Source organism: Lepisma saccharinum, chromosome 10, assembly GCF_977018435.1.
Source record: "Lepisma saccharinum chromosome 10, izLepSacc3.1, whole genome shotgun sequence".
Classification (NCBI taxonomy): domain Eukaryota; kingdom Metazoa; phylum Arthropoda; class Insecta; order Zygentoma; family Lepismatidae; genus Lepisma; species Lepisma saccharinum.
The window spans coordinates 74,688,017-74,710,301 of record NC_139238.1 but is presented as its reverse complement, the minus strand read 5'-3'; the positions used below and the strand labels follow the sequence as shown (position 1 = coordinate 74,710,301).

Here is a 22,285-nt window from a genome sequence, read left to right as displayed (position 1 = left end):
AAATTAGTATTTACCTCTGTTAAGAACTTACAATACAATTTAAACAGGGCTAAAAAGTAGGACCTAAAAATACTAGTAAATTAGGCACACACAGGAGATGTACTATGTACTCCTGTGTGTGCCTAATTTAATAGATTGACATCTCTACGCTGGGAGGAACCAGGCAACGTCGACGTCTATAGTGTTTCAAAGGCAACAGATCCCGTTGCAGTAGTACTTGCAGAGACAATTTCACACAGGTAAAACAGCACCAGCAAAAATCAGGGGAAGCCAGGCTGGCTCGGTAGCTCAGTGGTAGAGCAATGGCACAGATTGCCAAAGACCAGGGTTCGAGTCCTGGTCGAGCCTGCATTTTTCGCTGAAAATCTACACACACACACATAAAAATACTAGGTATGAAATTTTGTCCAATACTGAAAAAGTACAGATATAAATTTTACCGATACCGATAACTGATATTCTACTGATCCGAATAAAATTCCAACTGATCCTTGGAGAACCTGAATGGTTCATTGACCTGCTTAAAAAATGTGTTTTTCCAGGTGACTGCAATGCAAAAGAAGTTGCATACATTTACTTTTGTAAACAGTATGGCATGGAGATTATCCATAAAAATTATAACAAAATGGTAGAATTTTGCACTATATTATAAGATATTAATAGACAGATGGAATTGATAAAATAATCGGTAATTTTACCGATACACTGATATGCATACGTTGGCCGACACGAATAGAGTATCGATTAATTTGTCCCATCCCTAAAAATACTAAAAAATGACCTTAAATGTATACATCAAAAACAATTTTTAAAAAATAAAGTAGATTTCAAGTGGTGACATGTGGTCAGCATATCCAGTCCCAAGGCCATTGTTTTCTGTCTTTCGAGACTAGAATTCACTACAATGATCAGTCCCAAGTTTGACTACAATGGGAGCACCAACTTTTTGGTGCTAACGAAACATGAGAACAATTGTGGAGCTACTTGAAAGTGAAGGATGTTGGTCTTTTAAACCAGAAAAAAGCAGCAACAGGATTTGATGCACTGGCCACAAATCAATAAATAGATTGACTGATAGATTTGGTTTATTGTACGAGTGAGTGACGATATGATGAAATATGATGAAGGGTCACTGACAAATAACACCCATGCCCAGGTTGGGATTCGAACTCGGGGTATCTGGCATCGAAGTGAACTGTGCTAACCACTGTTGCCATGGATGTCAGCGTTATCACTAAAATGGAAAGCTACTTGACTCATAAGGGGTTGTTGAATCATGAAGTTTAGTTCTAATACCCCAAAACATGAATTAAAGTTCAACTTAAATTTCATTTGAAAACCTTCGATATAAAATTCATGGGAATGTATTAGGGGGGGACTTTTCCAGCAGCGAGCCTCCCCAATAAAGAACTGTTAATATTTTTCTAATTGGAGTCTGCACATGCACAGATTTGCTTCCATTTTGATGATAAAAGGAAGTATGACAATAAAAATAATACATTGTCATAACAACATTTGAAAATGGTTAGGCTAAGTTCAAAGTTCCACATTTGTGCAATATTTATAATAATTTAGTCATAACAGTTATTTTTGACAGGCAATATGAAAAACAAATATCTTCAATCATATGTGTTCTTTCAGACAAGAAAGATATGATACATTCAAATTTATAATTAAATTTATTGAAATTGTGTACATTTGCATTGGCATCAAGGTTTATATACAAAGGTCAACTCATTAAAATTGTTGAATGTATAATATGATGTCATACTTGGTATTTTGTATCAACATTCAAAAAATGGTAATTGTAATCATTAGATAAGTATATTGTAATATACATAGTAAAATAGCTGTAACAGAGCAAATATGTACATTTACAACACAAACATTCAAGCTGTTAAGCACTTATGGACAAAAATATAAAACAAAAACAATTGAAGATTGCACATACTAAAAGATTTGGCTTGAACTAGTTGCTCTGATACTAGTTGTCTGGGACTTTAAAAATGGCTCAGGATGGAAAAAAGATAAGTACAGATTTAGCAATATGAAATGGCGATATATTTGTACAATAATTGTTGCTTTTAAAGCATTAAACTGGGCAGTTATAATAACTTGGATGTTTAAGTTATATAGAAGCCTTTTATGACTCGAATGAACTTTGAATATGATATAATCTTATAAAGATTCGAAAGTTGTGGAATGACACTGATATGAATAAGAGATGCCATGTTGAATTGGAAGCAGTGAATAGGTATCTGTTTTCATCTTCCTTAACGGGCAGGCTTGTAAATGTTACAGTTCCTCAAATGAGTGCTTTGAGGAAGGTCGCATAGAGTGACACTTATACGGGGGGCGATCAGGTTGCTCCGACCCTAACATAGAAGGAATGACGTCACGATTGATTTTTTATTTTGTTATTGTTTAGTGATCCTTTATATGCTTTCAATCTGAATTGCAAGTCTAAGTAACGTACAGTTTTCTTTTTACAGGGGTTTAACTGAGTGAAGTTGTGTCAATGTGCCAGAATGGAGAAAACTGAGGTGAGAGCTGTGATTAAATATTTTGTGAAGAAGAAGTGGACGGTATCCAAAATTCATGAGGACTTGGTGGATACATTAGGGGACAGTGCTCCTTCATACAATATGGTGAAGAGATGGTGTCGTGAATTTAATTGTGGGAGAGAGTCGTGTGAGGATGAACATGCAGGTGGAGCACCAAAAACTGTCACGACGACCGAAAACATTAACAAAGTCCACGATATCGTGCTGAAGGATCGTCGAGTCACTATCCGTCATGTTGCTGAGATGTGTGGCCTGTCATATGGCACTGTGCAAAACATAATTACCCAGGAATTGCAAATGAAAAAAATTGCTGCAAGATGGGTTCCTGGAAACCTCACCCCAGATCAGAAGCGCACCCGAGTGCTCATCAGTCAAGAACTTCTTGACAAGTTTCGTGCTGATATAGACGATTTCCTTGCCCGATTTGTAACTATGGATGAAACATGGGTCTATCACTTCGACCCAGAAACAAAATCACAAAGCATGGAGTGGAAACACCCACATTCTCCACCAACGAAGAAGTTCAAGGTGCAAACGTCAGCAAAGAAGGTGATGGCCTCAATTTTCTAGAACTGCAAGGGTGTCCTTCTTGTGGACTATCTACAAAGAGGCCAAACCATCACTGGCACATACTACAGTGACCTAATCAAGAAATTACGGGATTCCATCAAGAAAAAGAGGCGTGGGATGTTGACCCGTGGTGTGCTCCTTCACCAGGACAATGCACCTGTCCACACCTCACGCATTGCGAGGGCCGCTATCGCAGATGCATCGTTCGAATTGCTGCCCCACCCACCCTATTCCCCAGATTTGGCCCCCAGTGATTTCCATTTGTTCAAACATTTGAAGAATGACATTCGTGGGCAAAAATTTTCTGATGATTCTGAGGTGCCAAGGGCTGTGGACTCATGGTTGGAGGACCAGTCGGAAGATTTTTTTTTGCAAGGTATCCACGCGTTGGAGCACCGATGGGAGAAGTGCATTGGAGTTGCAGGGGAGTATGTTGAAAAATAAAAATAAAATTGAAACCCTCTTGCCGCTCTTTCTATGTTAGGGTCAGAGCAACCTGATCGCCCCTCGTATGTTCTACGTTTGGAGGTGATTTGATCAGAGGATGAATTTCGAAAACTGAAGCTCAGAATTGTAGATACAAAGACTTGCTTTATCCTGGAAGGAGATGACAAAGATATATATTTTTTTATGTACAGCATTGATATCTTATAAATGTTCTTGTAAACATATGCATAATTTCATGCTATTGTAATTTTTGTTGTTTCTAGTTTTTTTTTTATTTTTATCAATATAATAATTATAAAGTTATCAGTATATGTAAATTTAAATTTCCTTTTCAATATAGCACCATAGCTACCTATTGTGCTGATACTGAGTTTGAATTATACTGACAAAGTCGTTATAGAAGGACTAATACATCTACATAATAACTACGTCATCCAGTAAATTAAGTTTTAATCACATTGTTAAGGGCATTTGCAAGCAAACTTTTACTTACTTTTCTGGGTATGTCTGGCTAAGAACCCATACAAGCTTCAGAGCCATCTGTCGAACAATTTCATAATCGTCTTTCAGAGCTTCACAGACTCCAGCGTACAGAGACACATCCAATTTCAATCCTCGTTCATGAAGAGTCAGCTGAAACATTTCAAAAATTACGTTCATTATGCATGTCCATTGTACTAAATTGCACTAACACAAAAGGCAATGCTTGCATCTGATTTTGCATTAGATAGAAAGTTTGCTTCTGAGAAGAAAATAACTTAATGATGTTTTCGGCAATAAAACATGGACACCTTTGCAGATCCTAAATATTCTGAAAATTATTGATTGATTGATTGATTTTGTGTTTTAAGTGGGATCTGAACCATTATGTGCCACCACCAGGTATCGAACCCGGGACCCCTTGCTTACAAGGCAACAACGCTACCACTCTACCATCGGGGAGGTCTTTCCAGAAATTATGCAAAATGATTAATTAGTATGAATTAATATTACTGTAGTAATAGTTTAAATAATATCAGATTAGTCTCTTTTTTAGAGTTTATATATTAGAATGTACAGATGAAATATTTATACCAATGAACAAACAATATTATTATTCATAATTGGGAAAAGACACACGCGGTAGTATATAAATATGAAGAAACTAGTAGTCACTTTATCCGCGAAACTGTTTTTTCTTCTTCATTCTATTAATTTCAGATGCACACCAAGCAACAGTACAACAAGTTCCAATGAGGATGGTGGCAGTGGCCACTGAAATTAATAGAACGAAGAAGAAAAAACAGTTTCGCGGATAAAGTGAGTACTAGTTTCTTCGTATTTAATATTATTATATTGGTTGGTTATCAATAGGGCAACCACAAAGCATAAAAAGCATTAAAACCATAATAGAATTTTTCACCCATGGTTGGTATGATATCTTTGATTGTGACCGCTATACATCTCCAAATTTGCTAATTTTGTAAGCATAATAAAGCATAATGTGTAATGCTTTTTATTTCAGAACTGTATCTATGTGTATCACACACAAAGAAAATCTTTTGAAATATATTCTACAAAAGGAAAAGTTTTTAGCAACGTTACAAAACCCATTTACGCATAACAATGGAGAGTTCAAACTCCTCCCCTCTCTACACCTCCAGCTCCCAAAGGTTTCAAACTTTCTCACTCTGTGTTAAAAGGCAGGCAAGACTGGACGTGCTTTTTTGAAAATGCCGAAATCAACAGTATATGCAAGTCAAAGAGTGAGAGAGTTTCCAACAGATCATTTCAAAGTAGGAGGATGTAATCTATTTTGTGGTCTTTGTTCGGAATTCATTATATATGAAAAGTCCACTGTGCAACTACATGTTTCTTCTTCAAAGCACCGCACAAGAAAAACTGCACACGACGGTGAAGCAGGAAGCAGCGGGAGCAGTTTGGCCAGCACTCTTCCTCAAATGGTGAAGTGCATGGAAACCAATCAAGAGAAGATCAAGAAAATGGTAACCGTATTTGCTGCAGCTGGTATCACTCTTCATGTTTTTAAGAATGAACAGTTCAAAAATTGGATACAAACATCTACTAACGTAACAACAGCTCCTAGTGAAAGTACATTAAGAAAATATGTACGTCATTGTGCTGATGATGATCTGAATGAAACAAAAGTGAAGTGTGAAGGAAAGGATGTGTCTGTGGTTGTTGATGAAACTACTGATATTAAAAATCATAAGGTCGTAAACGTACTGGTTCATCCGCTTGGAGAACTTACTGAAAGTTTTTTTGGTCAGACCAAAATTGCGCAATGGTGCAACTCAAGACGTCATAGTAGACATTGTACTTGATGCATTAAGTCAGTTTGTAGTTCCAATATCTGATAATGCCCCATACATGACAAGTGCTGGTATGCGCTTAGCTGCAGTTGCTCCTAGACTAATGCATTCCACCTGCTGGGCACTTGTCCTCCACCTATGTGCGGAAGAGATTAGAAATAGTCTTAAAGTAGCTGATCTTTTCATTGCATTGGTCAAATCGGCTTTGACCAAAACACCAGCAAGATGGGAAAGCCTGTTAAATCTCTTGTGGGAAGCAGAAAACATAACTTCTTTGCCTCCGGTACCAGTGATGACTCGTTGGGAAACTTGGCTCCAGGCAGGAAAATTTCACAACACTTACTATAGCACATTGCAGAGGTGGATAGAAGAGGACAATCAAGAAGGAAGTACTCTGTGACAAACCTTGAGAAACTAATTGGAAGTGAAGAAGAATATCTTAAGTTCCAGCTTAACACCATAGCTACAATTACAGATGCCATCTGTAAACAGTCAAGAGTTTTAGAAGCTGAAAATGTTGATGCAAGTCAGGTATGGCTTAGTCTGTCATCAGTCCAAGAAATTTTAGAAAATTCAGGCATGCGGTGCAAAAAGCTTGCAGATTATATGAGTGAACATCATGTTGCTGCCAAATTTTCGACACAAGTTCAGTGCCTGGATCTCGCACACGCAAATCCAAATATGCTAGCAGAAAGGTTACAGACAGAATTGAAACGTTTCTGTCAGGTGGATATACCTTTGGAAGAATTGTGCATGTATCGTGTATTTCCTCAAGACGACGGAATTACTAACGTTTCTCTTGAGTAACTTGGCCATGAAAGCATTAACTGTGCCTCAATTTAGTGCTTCAGTTGAGAGAAGCTTTTCCACTCTCACTTAGATTCTAAATCCACACAGGTCTTCGTTTAAAGAAGAAAATCTCGAAGCTGACTTGTGGCTTGCTTTCGATCGGGGAGCTAACAGCAACACTGATACCGTCAGCGATGACAACAATGAAGAAGAAAATTGAAAACAAGAAAAGGAATTGTTTGAAGTTAGCATAAAAAGTTGTTCTTAAAATTACTTGTATTTTCAATTTGTGCCTGTGAAGTTCAATTTCTTTCAATTCTGAAATATATTGTTTTGTCTTAAATTCTAATAGAAAACGATTATGTTATTGATAGTTTCTTGCTTACATTTTCCAATGTCTTTGTATTAATAGAAACTGAGTGAAATGAAAAGTGTATGGTAATAGAAGTGAGTGAAATAAAAGGCATAATAAAGCATAATTTAAGCAAATGAAAAGCATAAAGTTGGTTGCTCTAGTTATCAATATTACCTTCGTGGACGGGAACTTTTCATGTGTGCACTTAACCCCTCAAGCCGGTTCGACGTACACGTGTACGGACCCTCATAGTGCTTCTAGAGGCGGTTCGACGTACACGTATACGTCCCGTGTAGTAGTGACGAAATGATGCATATTCTGCCATCTGTTGTTTTCCCATATGAATGAAAATGCATGTAACTCAAGAGTAGACTGCAATGTTCTGCTGTCTGTTGGTTTGCTTCCAAATACATGAAATTATATGTGATTGCATCACTTTATTACGTAAAAAAAACCAGCTGAGAAATGGCGTCGAAGCGGAATAAATTGGTGCATTTTTAGAGGAAAGTTACAGTGAAGGAGGTTCAATTTATTCATTTCTATCTACAAGTGAAAGTGAAGTAAACTATGCAGAACAGGAAGTAGATAGTGTCAATGATAGTGAAAGCGAATTAGATGGCATTACATCCTCATCTGTTGCATCATCGAATGTAACCTGGAACTGGAAAGAAGTTGACGACTCTTTCAAAGCAAATAAACTTGCATTTTGTGGATTGTGCGGTCCCCAAAAAGCAGTCAATAATGTTCTTGATGCCTTTTTGTTGTTTTTTGACAAACAAGTTGTAGAACTCATTGTCGGAGAAACTTACTTATATGCCGACACTTGTATTCAACATTGCACATTGAAACCACGTTCACGAATGTGCAAATGGCAACCAGTTACCGTGGAAGAAATATATCTTTTTCTGGGAATATTTATGCTTATGAGTATAGTTCAAAAGTGTTTATTGGTGTTCAGATAGTGAAATAGGACTGTGTTTCGAAGCATATTTTAAATTGTACCACACAACGTTGGACTTCTAAACTAACAAGAACACAAGACAGAAGGAGTACTTTGTAAACGCAACATGTAATTTTTTATTTTTATTATTATTTTTGTTATTATAGTATAAATGTCATTATTTATACATTTTTGTGTAGTGTGAAGTTTCATTTACAAGTCCTGAAAATTTCATTGTAATTGAGCAAATGGCTTTTAAGATATGTTCAATTTTGTGACATTATGCGAAAATTGCTGTTTTGGTGATTTAAAATGACCGCCTCTCGCATCAGCTGATGGGTATTTAACTCCCGGCTTGAAGGGTTAACGGACGTGCCACAAAGTATAAAACTGTAGATCAAGAACTAATTGCCATAGAGATATAAAATCAATTTCTGTTTGTTTCTTAAAGACATGTTTTTTGGCAGAGGTAAAATTTATACATTGTTCCACCTAATAATGAGTGTTAAAGAAAGAAGAAGGAGAAGAAGAAAATAGAAATATTTCCACAAAATTTGCATATGGCATGCTCCTGTGGCCTCGACAAAAGACCTAAGTGAATGAAAAATGTAGTACATAGCAGTTGTACGTAACTACAACCATGCTAAGTTTAGTTGAAAATAAGCTGATATTTCTTGTGGACAACAACACTATGATGGGATAAATCTTATAAAGTAGGGTATAACTATACAACCACCACTTTTTTCTGATACATCTCTCTTTTACATGTAATAATGAAAACAAAAGAACATGTTCCAATCTGCGAAAATTAGGAGGACAACAGCCCAATTTTCAAATACGACTTTTGAAAATGTGCATAATTTCAGTTTTTTTTCAAAAGTGGGAGAAGGGCATTACATGTCCTCAAATAGTGGTCTCTTGTGCTTCCCTGGAAAATTTGATCCATACAGCTGACACTAGAAGCAATTTCCTGGAGTTTTTCGCATATCTTCTGCATATCCTATTTATTTTTATTGGTGTCGACCTCTTCATACTTTTCCTACGAAGGTTGTAGGAGAGTTGTCGTCCTTATTCCATGGTGCTAATTAGTAAAGGTGAAAATAGCACGCTGATAATTCGTGCCCATTGAGTACACCACTGATGAGTAAAAATGCTTCAGTGGCTCAAATTTAAACAAAACTGTCATATCTGGCAATCAATACATTGTTGTCTTTCCTCAATAAGCATCAGCCTATTTTCAACCAAACTTTCCATGGTTGTAGCAATGTACAAATGCTACATACTACATTGTATAAATATCACCTCCGCTAAAACTTTTGGGGAACAAAAATTCTCCTCGAGCGATGATTTTTTAGTACTTTGACAAAAGTCTCAAACATGCATGCTTCAAAAGTCCCATCCTGGGAGGCTCTACATGCAGGAGAAGTGCCACAAGCCTTTTACCTTTTTCTCACTTACCATTGTGTTAAAAGCTGCACTTCTTACACGGGGCTCCTGATTGTGCGTGTAATCTCCTGTTAGTCTCAAAATCCCTTGAACGTCTCCAGTCTGGCCTTCTATAGGCAGAAGCTGCCCAATCAGTTCCAGGCACTTGCATTTCACACCATGGCTTGTATCGGCAAGATTCTGAAAAAGGAAATACAGTTGAGACTGTTTTATACGCAAAACAGTTCTGCGTAATTCCGTTTTTACATAAATCACTGTAGGTTCCGGCAAAATATAATATTAAAAACATGTTAATTAAACAATGCATTCATACATAATTCAGTGTTATACGTATTCATTTTCATAAAATACAGTTGATTTGTACATAACCAAGCTACAGGATACACTTCTTGTCGTTACAAAAACACAAAGTGGGTTTCAAATACAAAACAGGATAGGAGGGCATGGCAGCAGACGGTCTCGAGTCACGAGAAGAAAGACGAGTGTGGCACAGCGGTCTCACAGATAAGGCAAGGAGAGGTGGCAAGTGGCATGAAATCAGAGGAGAAAAATTTGCTGCAGTTGTCAAGAACAGGGGACACATTCTAATTTGTGGGTAATGGTGATACGAAAGTACACATGTTAAAAAGATGCCAATAGCTGACGTTTGCAGTGTTCCATAATAAAAACAGACCAGTGTTTTTTTTCAGTGAACATTTTCAGTTGCTACTGGTCGGTCATGTAGAACAGAAAGAGGAAAAAGTTACATGCTTGATCAAAAAGTAAAATTTATGCGGGAAGTGGACGCTAATCCACATAAAACTAGTGAAGTAGAAAATATAAACTTCTAGATTTGTTAATTTATCACTTTATGACAGAAATAACCTGTATTATACTATATCTTGTTCCTCAAAATAGATACAATTACAGTATTTTAATAATGATATGACATGGTATCTAAATCTGATTTGTAATTAATTCTCAGTTATACGTATTATTTTCTCTTCACCTTGACATACATAACTCAGGTTCAACTGTAACAATATGAATAAGCAGGGGTAGAAAAATACAGGCATCAGATGCCATGGTGATTGAATTTGCAAATTCAGTGCTAAAAATATATACTGTTAATAGTTCGAGTTCACCTATGCAAATTTCCATTAACTTTTTATTTAAATAATGGGTTCAGTATATGTGTTTTCGATATGACGTGTATAATGAAATCAGAATAATAAACAGGCAATTATCATTTATTTCACTGTTGCAAGCCCAATTTAAAAATCTGTGGCGAATATGGTAGAGTAGGCCACATATTAAAATGTATTGCACGGTTATGTATTCTGTTACCAGTTGAGCCCTCTGTAGGAAGGCCACTCTGGTGGAAGAATGAATTACTTTTAACCTTTAGTTGCCTGACAGTCGAAATTTCGACCATCACATGTGAACCCCTTAACGCCGGATGGTTGATATTTCAACCAGCAGCATGCAGCAGCAATTATCGTGCAATTTCTCAAAAACTACACATGTTTATCTAAGTTCTGTCTTTTTTTTATCTTTAGTATACATACTAAGGCATGACATATGTGAATTACAAAACCTTCTTACTCTATTAACAAGTGAGGTTTGCGAAAGTCCTTTGTTTCGCTTTGTTACCACCTTAATTATGGAATAGATTTCTAAAAGTGTAAACTTTTGCATCTCTTTTAAAAAAATAAATTCTACAAGCAAGAATGAGTGAAAAGCAACATTTTAAGCAAGATCCGACAATTACGGATTCAGGGGGGGATGCAGGGGCAAAGGCCCAATTGTCGAAATTTGCCCCGACCACGTGTTAGCACACGACAGCAATTAACGCGTCATTTCTTGAGAAGTACACACTGTATTTCAGTTCTTACAAAACAGTTCATTCATTGTTACTATTATTAACAAGCGCTGTTTGAAAAAGACATTTGTTTCCCTTTTGTTACTATGGGATAAATTGAAGATAAAAGGCTATTAACTGCTCAACTACTGCATCTTTTTGAACAATTTAAATTATAAACGTAAAAAATGAGTACATAGTAACACACAAAAGTTAAGGGTCCAGTGGGGAAGCGGGGGCAAAGGCCCAAAGTTCGAAATTTTCCGAAATTACGCAAAATTTCTGAACCCCGTAATTTCCATTTTTTTTTTCAAAGTTGCAGCACGTGCATTACATATCCTTACAGAGTGGTCTTTCGTCATGCATCCCTCCAAATTTGGTTCATCTAGCGTCCATAGGGCTGATTCTAGAAGCAAAATTCCAGACATTGTCATGAAGCTGCCAACACTGTCGCTTTATACAGGGTGTCCGGCTTAAAAGTATAATAAAAGAAAAATTAATAACTTGAGAAGTAATTGAGATATTTATTGGCGGTTTGCTTCTACAAGTATGTTAACTCAAAATGTTTTTTTACATACCTAATACAACTCAATATGTGTACCATTAGTGGCGCGACAGACATCTAATCTGTATTCCACTTCTCTCCAAGTGTTTTGCAGCATTGCAGGTGTAAAATTAGCGATAGCTGCACGAATGCGATGGTGTAGATCTGGTAGATCACGAACTGGTGTCTGGTACACTTGATTCTTGATAAATCCCCACAGAAAAAAATCAAGTGGCGTAATGTCTGGGCTTCTAGGGGGCCAAGCAATCCATGGACAACCTCTCCCAATCCAGCGATCTGGGAACTCATGATCCAAGAAATCCCTCACAATGTTCACAAAATGGCATGGTGCGCCATCTTGTTGAAAGATCACTTCACGAGGAAGTTGTGGCACAACATACAGCTCCAACATGTCGATGTACGTTCTTGCATGAACTGTAGGCTCCGTGAAGAAGAATGGGCCTATAACCCTGTCCTTCAACAATCCACACCACACAGTCAGTTTCGGAGAGTCACGTTCCCACTCCATCACTACGTGGGGGTTCTCACTTCCCCATATGCGGCAATTGTGCGTGTTTACCTTGCCGGAAGTGTGAAATGTAGCCTCGTCCGAGAAACAGATGAAATCGAGGAATGCCTCGTTTTCTTCAATTTTTGCCAGAATTGTCTCCGCGAAGTTCTTCCGTCGTGGCCTGTCCTCGGGCTTGATTTTGTGACGAAGCTGCATTTTGTACGGCAGTAGGTGCAACTTTTTATGGACGACATCGTGTACTGTCCAACGAGGTAACTGTACCTGCCTACTTGCTTGTCGGATTGACTTACGAGGGCTCTGCTGGAAGGTCGCTCGGATTAATTCTACAGTAGCCTCTGGAACTGCATGCTTGGCATGGTGGCCCGACATCGAAAGCAAACTTCCAGCTTCCCGTAGCTGCTTGTCCCAATTCTTGATTGAAATGTAACTGGGAACATCGTCGGTTGGTCGCAGTCCATATTCACGCCGAAAACGACGTTGAACCAGTGTAACAGACTTTATTTCCGCGAGAGAAAGCACACAGAACACCTTCTGCTGTGGAGTCCACATGGCTACTGACGTGCACGTTTATGTGAACAAAGCAGTTACGTGCAGTTACACGCATGCACAAGCGATACCAACTGCCACAAGCACACGTTAGAAAACATTTTGAGTTAGGGCCTCCCCCATGGCGCAGTGGTAGCGTCATTGCCTTGTAATCAAGGGGTCCCGGGTTCGATACCCAGTGGAGGCACAAGTGGTTCGGATTCCACTTTAAACTGTAGGTCCAGTCCCGATTAGCCTTACTGTGCATAAAGTGGACTTAAAACAGCAACTCAAACCAAAACATTTTGAGTTAACATACTTGTAGAAGCAAACCGCCAATAAATATCTCAATTGCTTCTCAAGTTATTAATTTTTCTTTTATTATACTTTTAAGCCGGACACACTGTATAATGTTATTCTTTTTCTTACTCACGAAGTATCAGTCTGATTTCAATGAAACATTGCAAAGTTGTCGGAATGTACCACCGCTACATACTACATGTTTTCATTCACTTGGGTCTAACGAGGGGGGGGGGGGTACAGAGGCATGCTGTATGCCAATTTTTTTTTAAAAAAATTCAACTTTCTTCTTCTTCGGTTATAATGTATTTGGGGAAATATCCCCTTAACTAACATGCTTACTTAGAAAGATAAACAATGGGTGTGAAAAGGTCCTTGGGAAAGGTTACAAGTGCAAGGTTGAAGTGGGACCTGCACAAGACAAACACAACACATTAAAAAGTAAGAATAAACTACAAATTTCTCAGACACTGAAAGAGAGCATATCTTCTTAAAAAGCTAAAAACATTTGTTAAAACCCAACAGCAATATTAAAGAGTTGGGAAGATTAACCCTTTTGGTGCGGAGAACTTATATATACGTTTTCCCCTTTTGAGCTCAAATTGCAGATAACTTGTTCTTCATTTTTGAGTGCTTATGAAAATTCTTGCTTGTTTCTATGTGGTTTGGCGATTGTTTTGCTGCAAAGGCTGGATATTTTAGTACATAACTCAACTGGTAGGTGCAGCACAAGTGATTTTTTTTCTTTCTTACATGTTTATGAATGACGCCTGTTCGGTGCTTTTTGTTGAGTTTGCACAATGGCCGACAATGCTGTCCCAGGTTGTTCCTGGCAGATACTCTCCCTCGATGATATTCAGCGATGTCTGGATGAGATTGTGAATGATTCAGGGTCCGAACGTTGATTTCACGTTATCAAGAATCCAAAAACTATAATGTAGCATATGTTTGGATGCCATAGTAAACTGAACTTCTCATTTTTCCATACCACATATTTGTTTTTATTCTGAGCTGATTTTTACATTTCCTACTCATATTGTAATTGTTTTTGGTTTGCAACACTGACAAAATTATAAATTATACCACATAAAAATATAAAAAATTACCTTATTTGCATGAATATGTATCATTGGTAATTTTTAAAAAATAAATGATAATGAAAATTTTTATTATTATGAGATGGCAACACTGATGCTTGAAGATATATACATAACGTTTCTGTACGATAACTTCTATCCCTTAGTATTTTGAATCAGTGTGCAAAATTTCATGTCTATATAGCCAATAGTAACATAGCAATTAATTTTCACAAAAGGGTCAAAAATCATACGTTGGCTGTGAACTTTCCAAATAAAACTGTCTGAAGAAAGCAAAATTGGCACATTCAACAAGAATATGCCGAATACATAAAATGATGTTACAAACACGACACATTGGAGGGTCCAGCCCTTGTAGCAAGTGAGCATGGGTGAGTCCGCTGTGTCCAATTCACAGTCGAATTACAAGAACTTCTTGTAACATGAGGAACAGGACAAGGAGTGCCATGCACCAATGGCTTGATAGTGAAGTTTGTTCCCCGTTACTGCAACCCACTCTTCCTGCCACACATCAAGGAGGGAACAACGAAAAACATTCTGCAGGTCCTTAGCTGGCATAAGGTGGACGAGTACGCCAAGTTGTTTTATGTTGGTATTATTTTATCAATTTAAGTTAATCGCAACTTTAGTGTTGAATGATTTGAGTTGGTTTATTTTACTTCACCTTTCTCTACTTTCTGGCTATTGCAAAGATGAGGATGAGTGATGATATTTATGAAGAGATGCTCACAAAGAATATTCATGCCCATGTCAGGATTCGAACCTGGGACTCCTGGCATCGAGCATTGAATGATAATTAGATGAAATTGACAAAAGGATAAAGACAAGCATCATTTACTGAGTCCTTGAAATTGAAGGTGATCCATCTTCATCTACCTTACCTTGTACGAAGAGCACTCAAAAAGTAATGCCCCACATTTTTTTTCTCATTACTGGTTCAAGGTATCGAAGTGTCCTGTTCCTCAGTCCGACTGAAATGCTTCCTTAGTTTGTGTGCAGTTTCACTTTCGACTGATAGGCGGTAGCAGTGTAGCGGTGAGTAAAACCTCTGCCGGTAAAGTGATGATCACAGTGCTCTGGGACATGTTTGGGGTCGTTCTTGTTGATGTTTTGGCCCAAGGTGAAACAGTAAATTCTGACAGGTACATCAACACGTTGGAGCAACTGAAGAAATGCTACAGGAGAGTGAGACCAGACAGAAATGTGAAAGATGTGTTGCTTTTGCATGCAAAACCACGCATAAGCCTGAAAACCACTGAGGCAATCGCCAGATTGGGATTCTCTGTACTCCCCATCCTCCTTACAGCCCTGACCTTGCTCCTTCCGACTTCTATCTCTTCGGGTTAATGAAGGATGCACTGCACGGTGTGAAATTTGAGGGCAATGAGAGTGTGGTTCGTGCTGCGAAAACATGGTTGAAGAAACAGCCCGCAAGCTGGTACACGGATGGCATACAAGCACTTGTTCCAAAGTGGCGTAAGGCCGTAGCAGTGAAGGGAGATTATATTGAAAAATAACAATTATAGAGGACACATACAACAATAAAGCATGATTCCCACTCTCTGCCAAAACAAACTAACTAACTAATTCTATAGCCTTTTTAAACCCGAAGGTTTATGGCTGCAGCAACACAAGCATTCAATCTGCCAAAACAAGTAAAATAAAGCAAATCAATCAATCAAGAAAAAAATCAGGGTTGCCACTCATTCTGTCAATAAAAAAAAATCCGTAACTTTTTCCAGTTTTCCAGGCATTTAACATAAACCTACACAACATTCTGTAATGTGCTCCTCTTTGAAAGCAGTAGCCAAAATCTCATGACATATCATTGTGAACTACTTACCTTTTTTGCAACAGTTATCAATTTTTGGTGAACAGTAACATTGTCAGGCATCAACTTCCCCAGCGTTAACAATGCTGTTATTCCTTGAGCCAAAACTTTGTGTGATTCTTCCTTTTTCATCAACACAATAATCTCATCTATGATATTCTAGAAGAAAAGAAAAGGTATTAATCGTTGGCACCGAGATTACATTCATAGCAAATGAAATAATAAAATCACTGAAAATACTTCTTCACATTACTAAATTCATTTTGTCCGTTCCAACTCAGCGAGTTTTCATGGGAACTGAATTTTCATGTTTTGAGTTGGAAAAGCCAGAAAAAATTAAATAACAGTCCCCTTGGAAGGAAAAAGGTAATGTTTTTTTTATCATTAGCTTTCTCGCATACTTTATTATCGTAAAAAATCCATGGATGTTTGCCCTAGCATACATTTTGAAAAGTTCTACCACCAGCATTCTTTGTTTCTCATTCAAGGGTAGTATAACACGTATTTTAAAAATATTTAAAAATATTCAAAAAACACAAAAAATGGTACTTACGTTTTATGAGTATGTTATTTACAAAACGACGTTTCGAGAATCTACTGTTCTCTTCTTCAGGTCCAAAACTTCAACTACGAAAAACTTTCCATAGCCATGTCAAGATATTTTAAAAACCAGGAATAAGGGTGTGGATTTGATATGGGTTAGACAGGAATTCAAAAACTATGCCTAAAACTGTTGTAGCCTCCATATTCTGTTAACAGTCCCTGAAGTTAAAAAATCCTATCCATCTAAAACACGTATTGCAGAAACATACAGAATTCTGGGGTTACTATGGGTAGTGAAATGACGCAGGCCGATTTTAAACTTTTTTAAAATTGTTCGATGTTGAAGTACGTGTTTTAGAAATACGTGTTATACTGCTATTGAGAGTAATTCACACATTCATAATGAATTAAAGGGTAGAAAAAACTCAAAATAAATCAGGCGCCAGCCACTTTATGTAAGGAACTAGGTTATTTTTCTCCAAACACGGTCTAAGAAAATCAAGAATGTAAGAAAGCTGTGAAATGTGTTCTTGAATCATTTATTTTATTAATTCATACAAGATTGTATTAAAAATGATTAATTCTTGGACAGGAGTGGTTTTCCCGAAGAAGGCTAACTGGTAACAGCACGAATAACTATGCAATATATTTAAATATATGGCCATCTGTACTATATTACTACAGATTTTAAAATTCTGCTAACAGTGCAAAAATTTATAATGGCATGTTTATTATTCTGATTTAACAATACATGTGACACAGAAAACACACAGGCTAAGAAACATAAAAAAAAATGCATACTGTACTCATTATTAAATTATAGGTGATTATCAATGTGGATTTAAATATAACAGATCAAATTTTTCACATCAGACAGACACTTGAGAAAAAGTGGGAATATAATCAAAGTGTCCATCAGCTATTCATTGATTTCAAAAAAGCATATGATTCGGTCAAAAGAGATAAATTATATAATATATTAGTCGAGTTTGGAATACCTAAGAAGCTTGTTAGTATGATAAAAGTATGCACCAGTGAAACAGAAAGTAAAATTTGTGTGGGTATTAATGTGTCTGACAAATTTACAATTCAAATTTACAATGGGTTAAAACAAGGAGATGCATTATCTCCATTGCTCTTTAATTTTGCCTTAAAATAAGCTGTTAGGAAGGTAAAAGATACTAACAAAGGACTAAAATTAAATGGTGTGACTCAGTTGTTAGCATATGCAGATGATGTAGACTTATTAGGGGATGATATAAATACAATTAAGAATAATGCTAAAATATTTTTCAAAGCAGCTAAAGAGATAGGTTTTTAAGTTAGCAAAGAGAAAACTATACTCTGGTGCAACCTATCTTGACAGTGACGTAGTAACAGCATTGCAAACTTCCATCGTTGATACTTTCACTGTCTACACTAAGAAAAAAGACAAACAAGGGAAAGAATTTCAATAGTTTGAAATGCAAGGGAAGGAAGTCCAACATGTCGCAATGCGAGGTTTCTTTTAGAATGGAATCATGTAAAATAAAGAGCAATTAAAAGGAGCACGATGTATAAATACAAGAAAATGAACGGAATCGGATAACGAATACGAGATGGCAACGTGCCTTTGAACGGAAAGTTCGCAAGGCTTGAGCACAAAAATATAGTTCCTTAATGAAAACACGATACAGCGTATACAGAGCATATAAATGTGTTAAAATATTAGATACTTAAAAACTTATTGAAATGTAGAGTGTTCGGCACGATTATTTTGTTACAAGTCGAAGTTAAAATTATATATACTGCTCAGCAAAGAAGAAAAAAAAAACAGATAATATGCGAACTAAAATCCACCCCCACTTGTTTCTGTCGCGGTGAACGGTAGCAGACGAGAATATGGGGGAAATTCTTCTCTTCCTCTGCTCTCAAATGGCACGCTGTTGCCACGATGCCTCACAGCTGTTCTCTGACAGATGAAATTCTGGTGCAAAACGCGACGTTCAGGATGGCACGGTCAGTGGTTGATGAAGTATGGATAGCGTTCATGACGATTCCCGATTTAAATAATTAATGACAATAAAATCTATTCTTACTATGCAATAGTAAATATTACCATCCAAGAAACAGATTTTATCTTCAATTTAATTATTAATTATAATTATATCCTTAGAGACAGTGGCGGCGATTGGGAGTACCAGGCCAGAGGCGCTAACTTGTTTCGCCTTTACTTTTCGCAAGACCTTTTCCATTCTTCATTGGGAAAGTTCTGAAATACTTCTCTTGCAACTTCCAGTACTCTGCCCAAAATACGATCCACATTTTGTGATGCAATAAGACCCTTTATGATACCCCAAACAAACTCAATAGGGTTTAGATCGCAATGATAAGGTGGAAGACGAAGTACGGTGTGGCCGTTTTCTGCTGCAAGAGTGTCGACCCGATATTGCGGGGGCTTTTTGTTGGTTTTGACTAGCTGATATAACTAATATATAATACTATATAATCCTAAGTCATTGCAAATAATGTTGCGAAGAGTTTCACGACTACCCCGAAAATTAATTTCTTTCTTTAATTTCGAAAGCACTTTTTTTTTACTGTTGGCACTTCATGTTCAACCGTATAAAAATTACCAATAGTTCTTCTAATCAAACACTTGTCAAAGTCGTCTACAACAATTCTATGCTTTTCGGCAGAGCTGTGCTTACCTGGTGTCGTAAATTTTCCCCCGGAATTTCCTTCCTTTCTAATTTTCTTAATGAAAGTGTCCGACATTTGAACTGCAGCTGCCACACGTTTTGTAGTTTGAATGACCGGAAACGTGTAACTTCCTTCTCTCGCTTCGTTGTCAAGAAATTTAACAACATTCGAAATCACCTCTCGGCTCTCACTATGTACGGTTTTGCCGTTCATTTCGGTACAAACAACAGACGCACTCGAACTCAATTGACCTTTCGTCCATGTAAGTTTGGCAACATTGAAAGGGTGTCAGAAGTCGAGCAGTCCTTACTACCCCCCACCTCCCACCTGACCCAATCCTCGATCAGCTGTACACAAAAACGCTCCGTTCCTCCTGTGTGCTTTCTCTGCGGACTCTGAGACACAACTGTGACGGAGAGAATCTTTCATGCTTTGCGCGAAGTGATACAATGGTTTCGCATCAACCTGTAGTGCGGTCCCAGCTGACGTCACTGTCAAGATAGCTTGCACTTTAGTATAAATTATATGCTTACAGGCCAAAACCAAGTGTTAGGTAATAATCAAAATCTAATTATTGATAACAACTTGTTTGAAGCAGTTTCCAAATTCAAGTACTTAGGAATAATACTAACAAATGAAAATGATATTAAAGAGGAAATAAAAAGCAGGCTTAATTCAGGAAATGCATGTTACTTTTCTATTCATAAACTTTTGTCTTCTCGTTTAATATCTAAAAGTAAAAGTTAAAATATACAAAACAGTAATTTTGCCTGTATTATTATATGGGTGTGAAACTTGGTCCCTTACATTGAAAGAGGAACATGGATTAAGAGTGTTTGAAAATAAAATTCTTAGAAAATTATTTGGACCTGAAAGGGATGAGGAGACAGGTGAGTGGAGAAGGTTACATAATTTAGAACTACATAATTTGTATTCATGTCCAGATATTATTAGAATGATTAAATCAAGAAGACTTAGGTGGGTAGGCCATGTGGCACGAATGGGAGAGGAAAGAGGAGTTTACAGGATTCTTGTTGGGAAACCTGATGGTAAGGAGACCTGTAGGAAGGACAAGACGAAGATGGAGGGACAACGTTGAGATGGACCTAAAGGAAATCGGTAGAGATGGAAAAGAGTATATAGATCTTGCTCAGGATAGGGACAGATGGAAGGCCTGTGTTGCTGCAGCCATGGACCTTCGGGTTTAAGAAGGCTAGAGAGTTAGTTAGTTAGTTAGTACTTGTTATTAAGAAAACAATTAATGGAAATTTCAGTAATCGAACTAAAAATATTAAAAAAAAACAGAATTGGTGGATTCCATGTGAAAGTGGCCCTGTTTTCTAAAATTATTTTACATATTGTTAGTTTATTTAGACTTCTGTATTGTGTCTCACCCATGACACCAAAAAACAATTAATTTCCCTTTAACCGTTACATTTCCTCTTCAACTCCTCTAGAATATTAAAATTGCCAAATTTCTTATTAAGTGAAGAGGCAGTGTTTCATCTGTCCCACCTGTGACACAAAATTATACACTTATAGCTATAAATCTGGGAAAGTAATTTAAGGGTAGTTATGTTTAATCAACAGTGCATAGTTTCACAATTCTTTGCACACAAACTGCAAGAAAAATATTGCTTAACTATCAGTAAAATAGTTACTTTAATGATAAAAAAGGTAGTCTGGGAGTGTCCCAACTGAATTTAAAAAGTCACTTGCCAGGTGAAAATTTTAAGGCACCACAGCGACCAGGTGCCCTGTATTTTTCTACCCCTGATACTTCATATTTCGAAATTACAATACCTGAAATATTCAATCAATAATAGCCCATTACAGAGCCAAATTGAAATCTGTAGTATCGGAACGCTGGACAAGAGTATTGTCCACCCGCAGTAACTTGATTACAATTTTTTTTCATGATAAACAACACCAAGAAAACCACATTACACCATTGTTCATGCAAACTTAAAATGGCTTCAACTGATTTTTTCCTTATGAGTTTAGTTTTGAAACCGCGATCCTCCATCACCCTAGAAAACTGACACTTGTTCACTGTTGCCAACCTGGCGTGCACTGCATCAACTAGGCCGACAGTCTTGCTTCTTGGAAATTACGATCACAAGCCACTTGACTAGTAGTAGGTGCAACAAATAAAGTGTACACCAATAATACATGAAAAACAATCTGTCACTGACTCAGTAAGCAATTCACCACAAATCACAATGACAAATATAATAATAATAATAATAATAAATGTAAGTGAATTACTAACTTTTTCCTGTAAAACTTACTTGTAGATGTTCTATTAATTTTAGTGGCCTTTGTGGGAAAAGTTAGGAATTCGCTTACGTGTATGTACCGTATCAATCTCCTCTAAATTGAGATTTATAGCTAGCCTAAATTCATAACTCCTGTCGCCAGCTGTTGCTCTCTCAGGCATTCAAAGAATGTCACATCAGGAATTTACAAATCCTTCCTGGTCTATTGCAGTTAAGGTGCTGATCAGCAGGTATTTCATTGAAACGAACAGGGAAGGAGGAAAGAGAACAAAACATATCCATACTTTACCCAACCGGCTCTGTCATAGAAAACACCATCAAAGAAACCCATGCTATCATCCAGCAGAAACCAGCACTAAACCTGGACAATGGACAAGCACACCCAACTTGGCACCCTGTCCTCAGAAAGATCCCCGACCTGAAAAAGAAAAGATGCTATGCACATACTCGACCCCCCTCCAGCCACGTGGGGAACAGGAACGGCACATTACCGAGCAACACGGCCCAGCCCCCCAACCCCCAACTGACAACGCCACCGGACAACAGGAAGCAGACGACGCAAACCAAGATGCGCGCGCCAGTGCTGCCGAACGGGAAAAATCGCAACCACCGCCGCCCGGGAACAAACAATGTACTGACGCGGTACCATCTCCGCTTCAAACGCCGTACCCTTTTGTGAATGAAGACAG

General features: G+C 37.5%; 1 protein-coding gene across 1 annotated transcript in view; it reads right to left on the bottom strand.

Moving 5' to 3' along the window:
- IntS4 (integrator complex subunit 4) overlaps positions 1 to 22,285 on the bottom strand; it is a 97,963-nt gene that overhangs the window by 68,987 nt on the left and 6,691 nt on the right. Inside the window, exons 4-6 of the mRNA XM_083129920.1 lie at positions 16,105 to 16,251; positions 9,436 to 9,603; positions 4,075 to 4,214 (exon numbers count right to left, since the gene is read on the bottom strand). Of these exons, the coding sequence (XP_082986046.1) occupies positions 4,075 to 4,214; positions 9,436 to 9,603; positions 16,105 to 16,251 (455 nt within the window). The remainder of the gene's footprint in view (positions 1 to 4,074; positions 4,215 to 9,435; positions 9,604 to 16,104; positions 16,252 to 22,285) is intronic.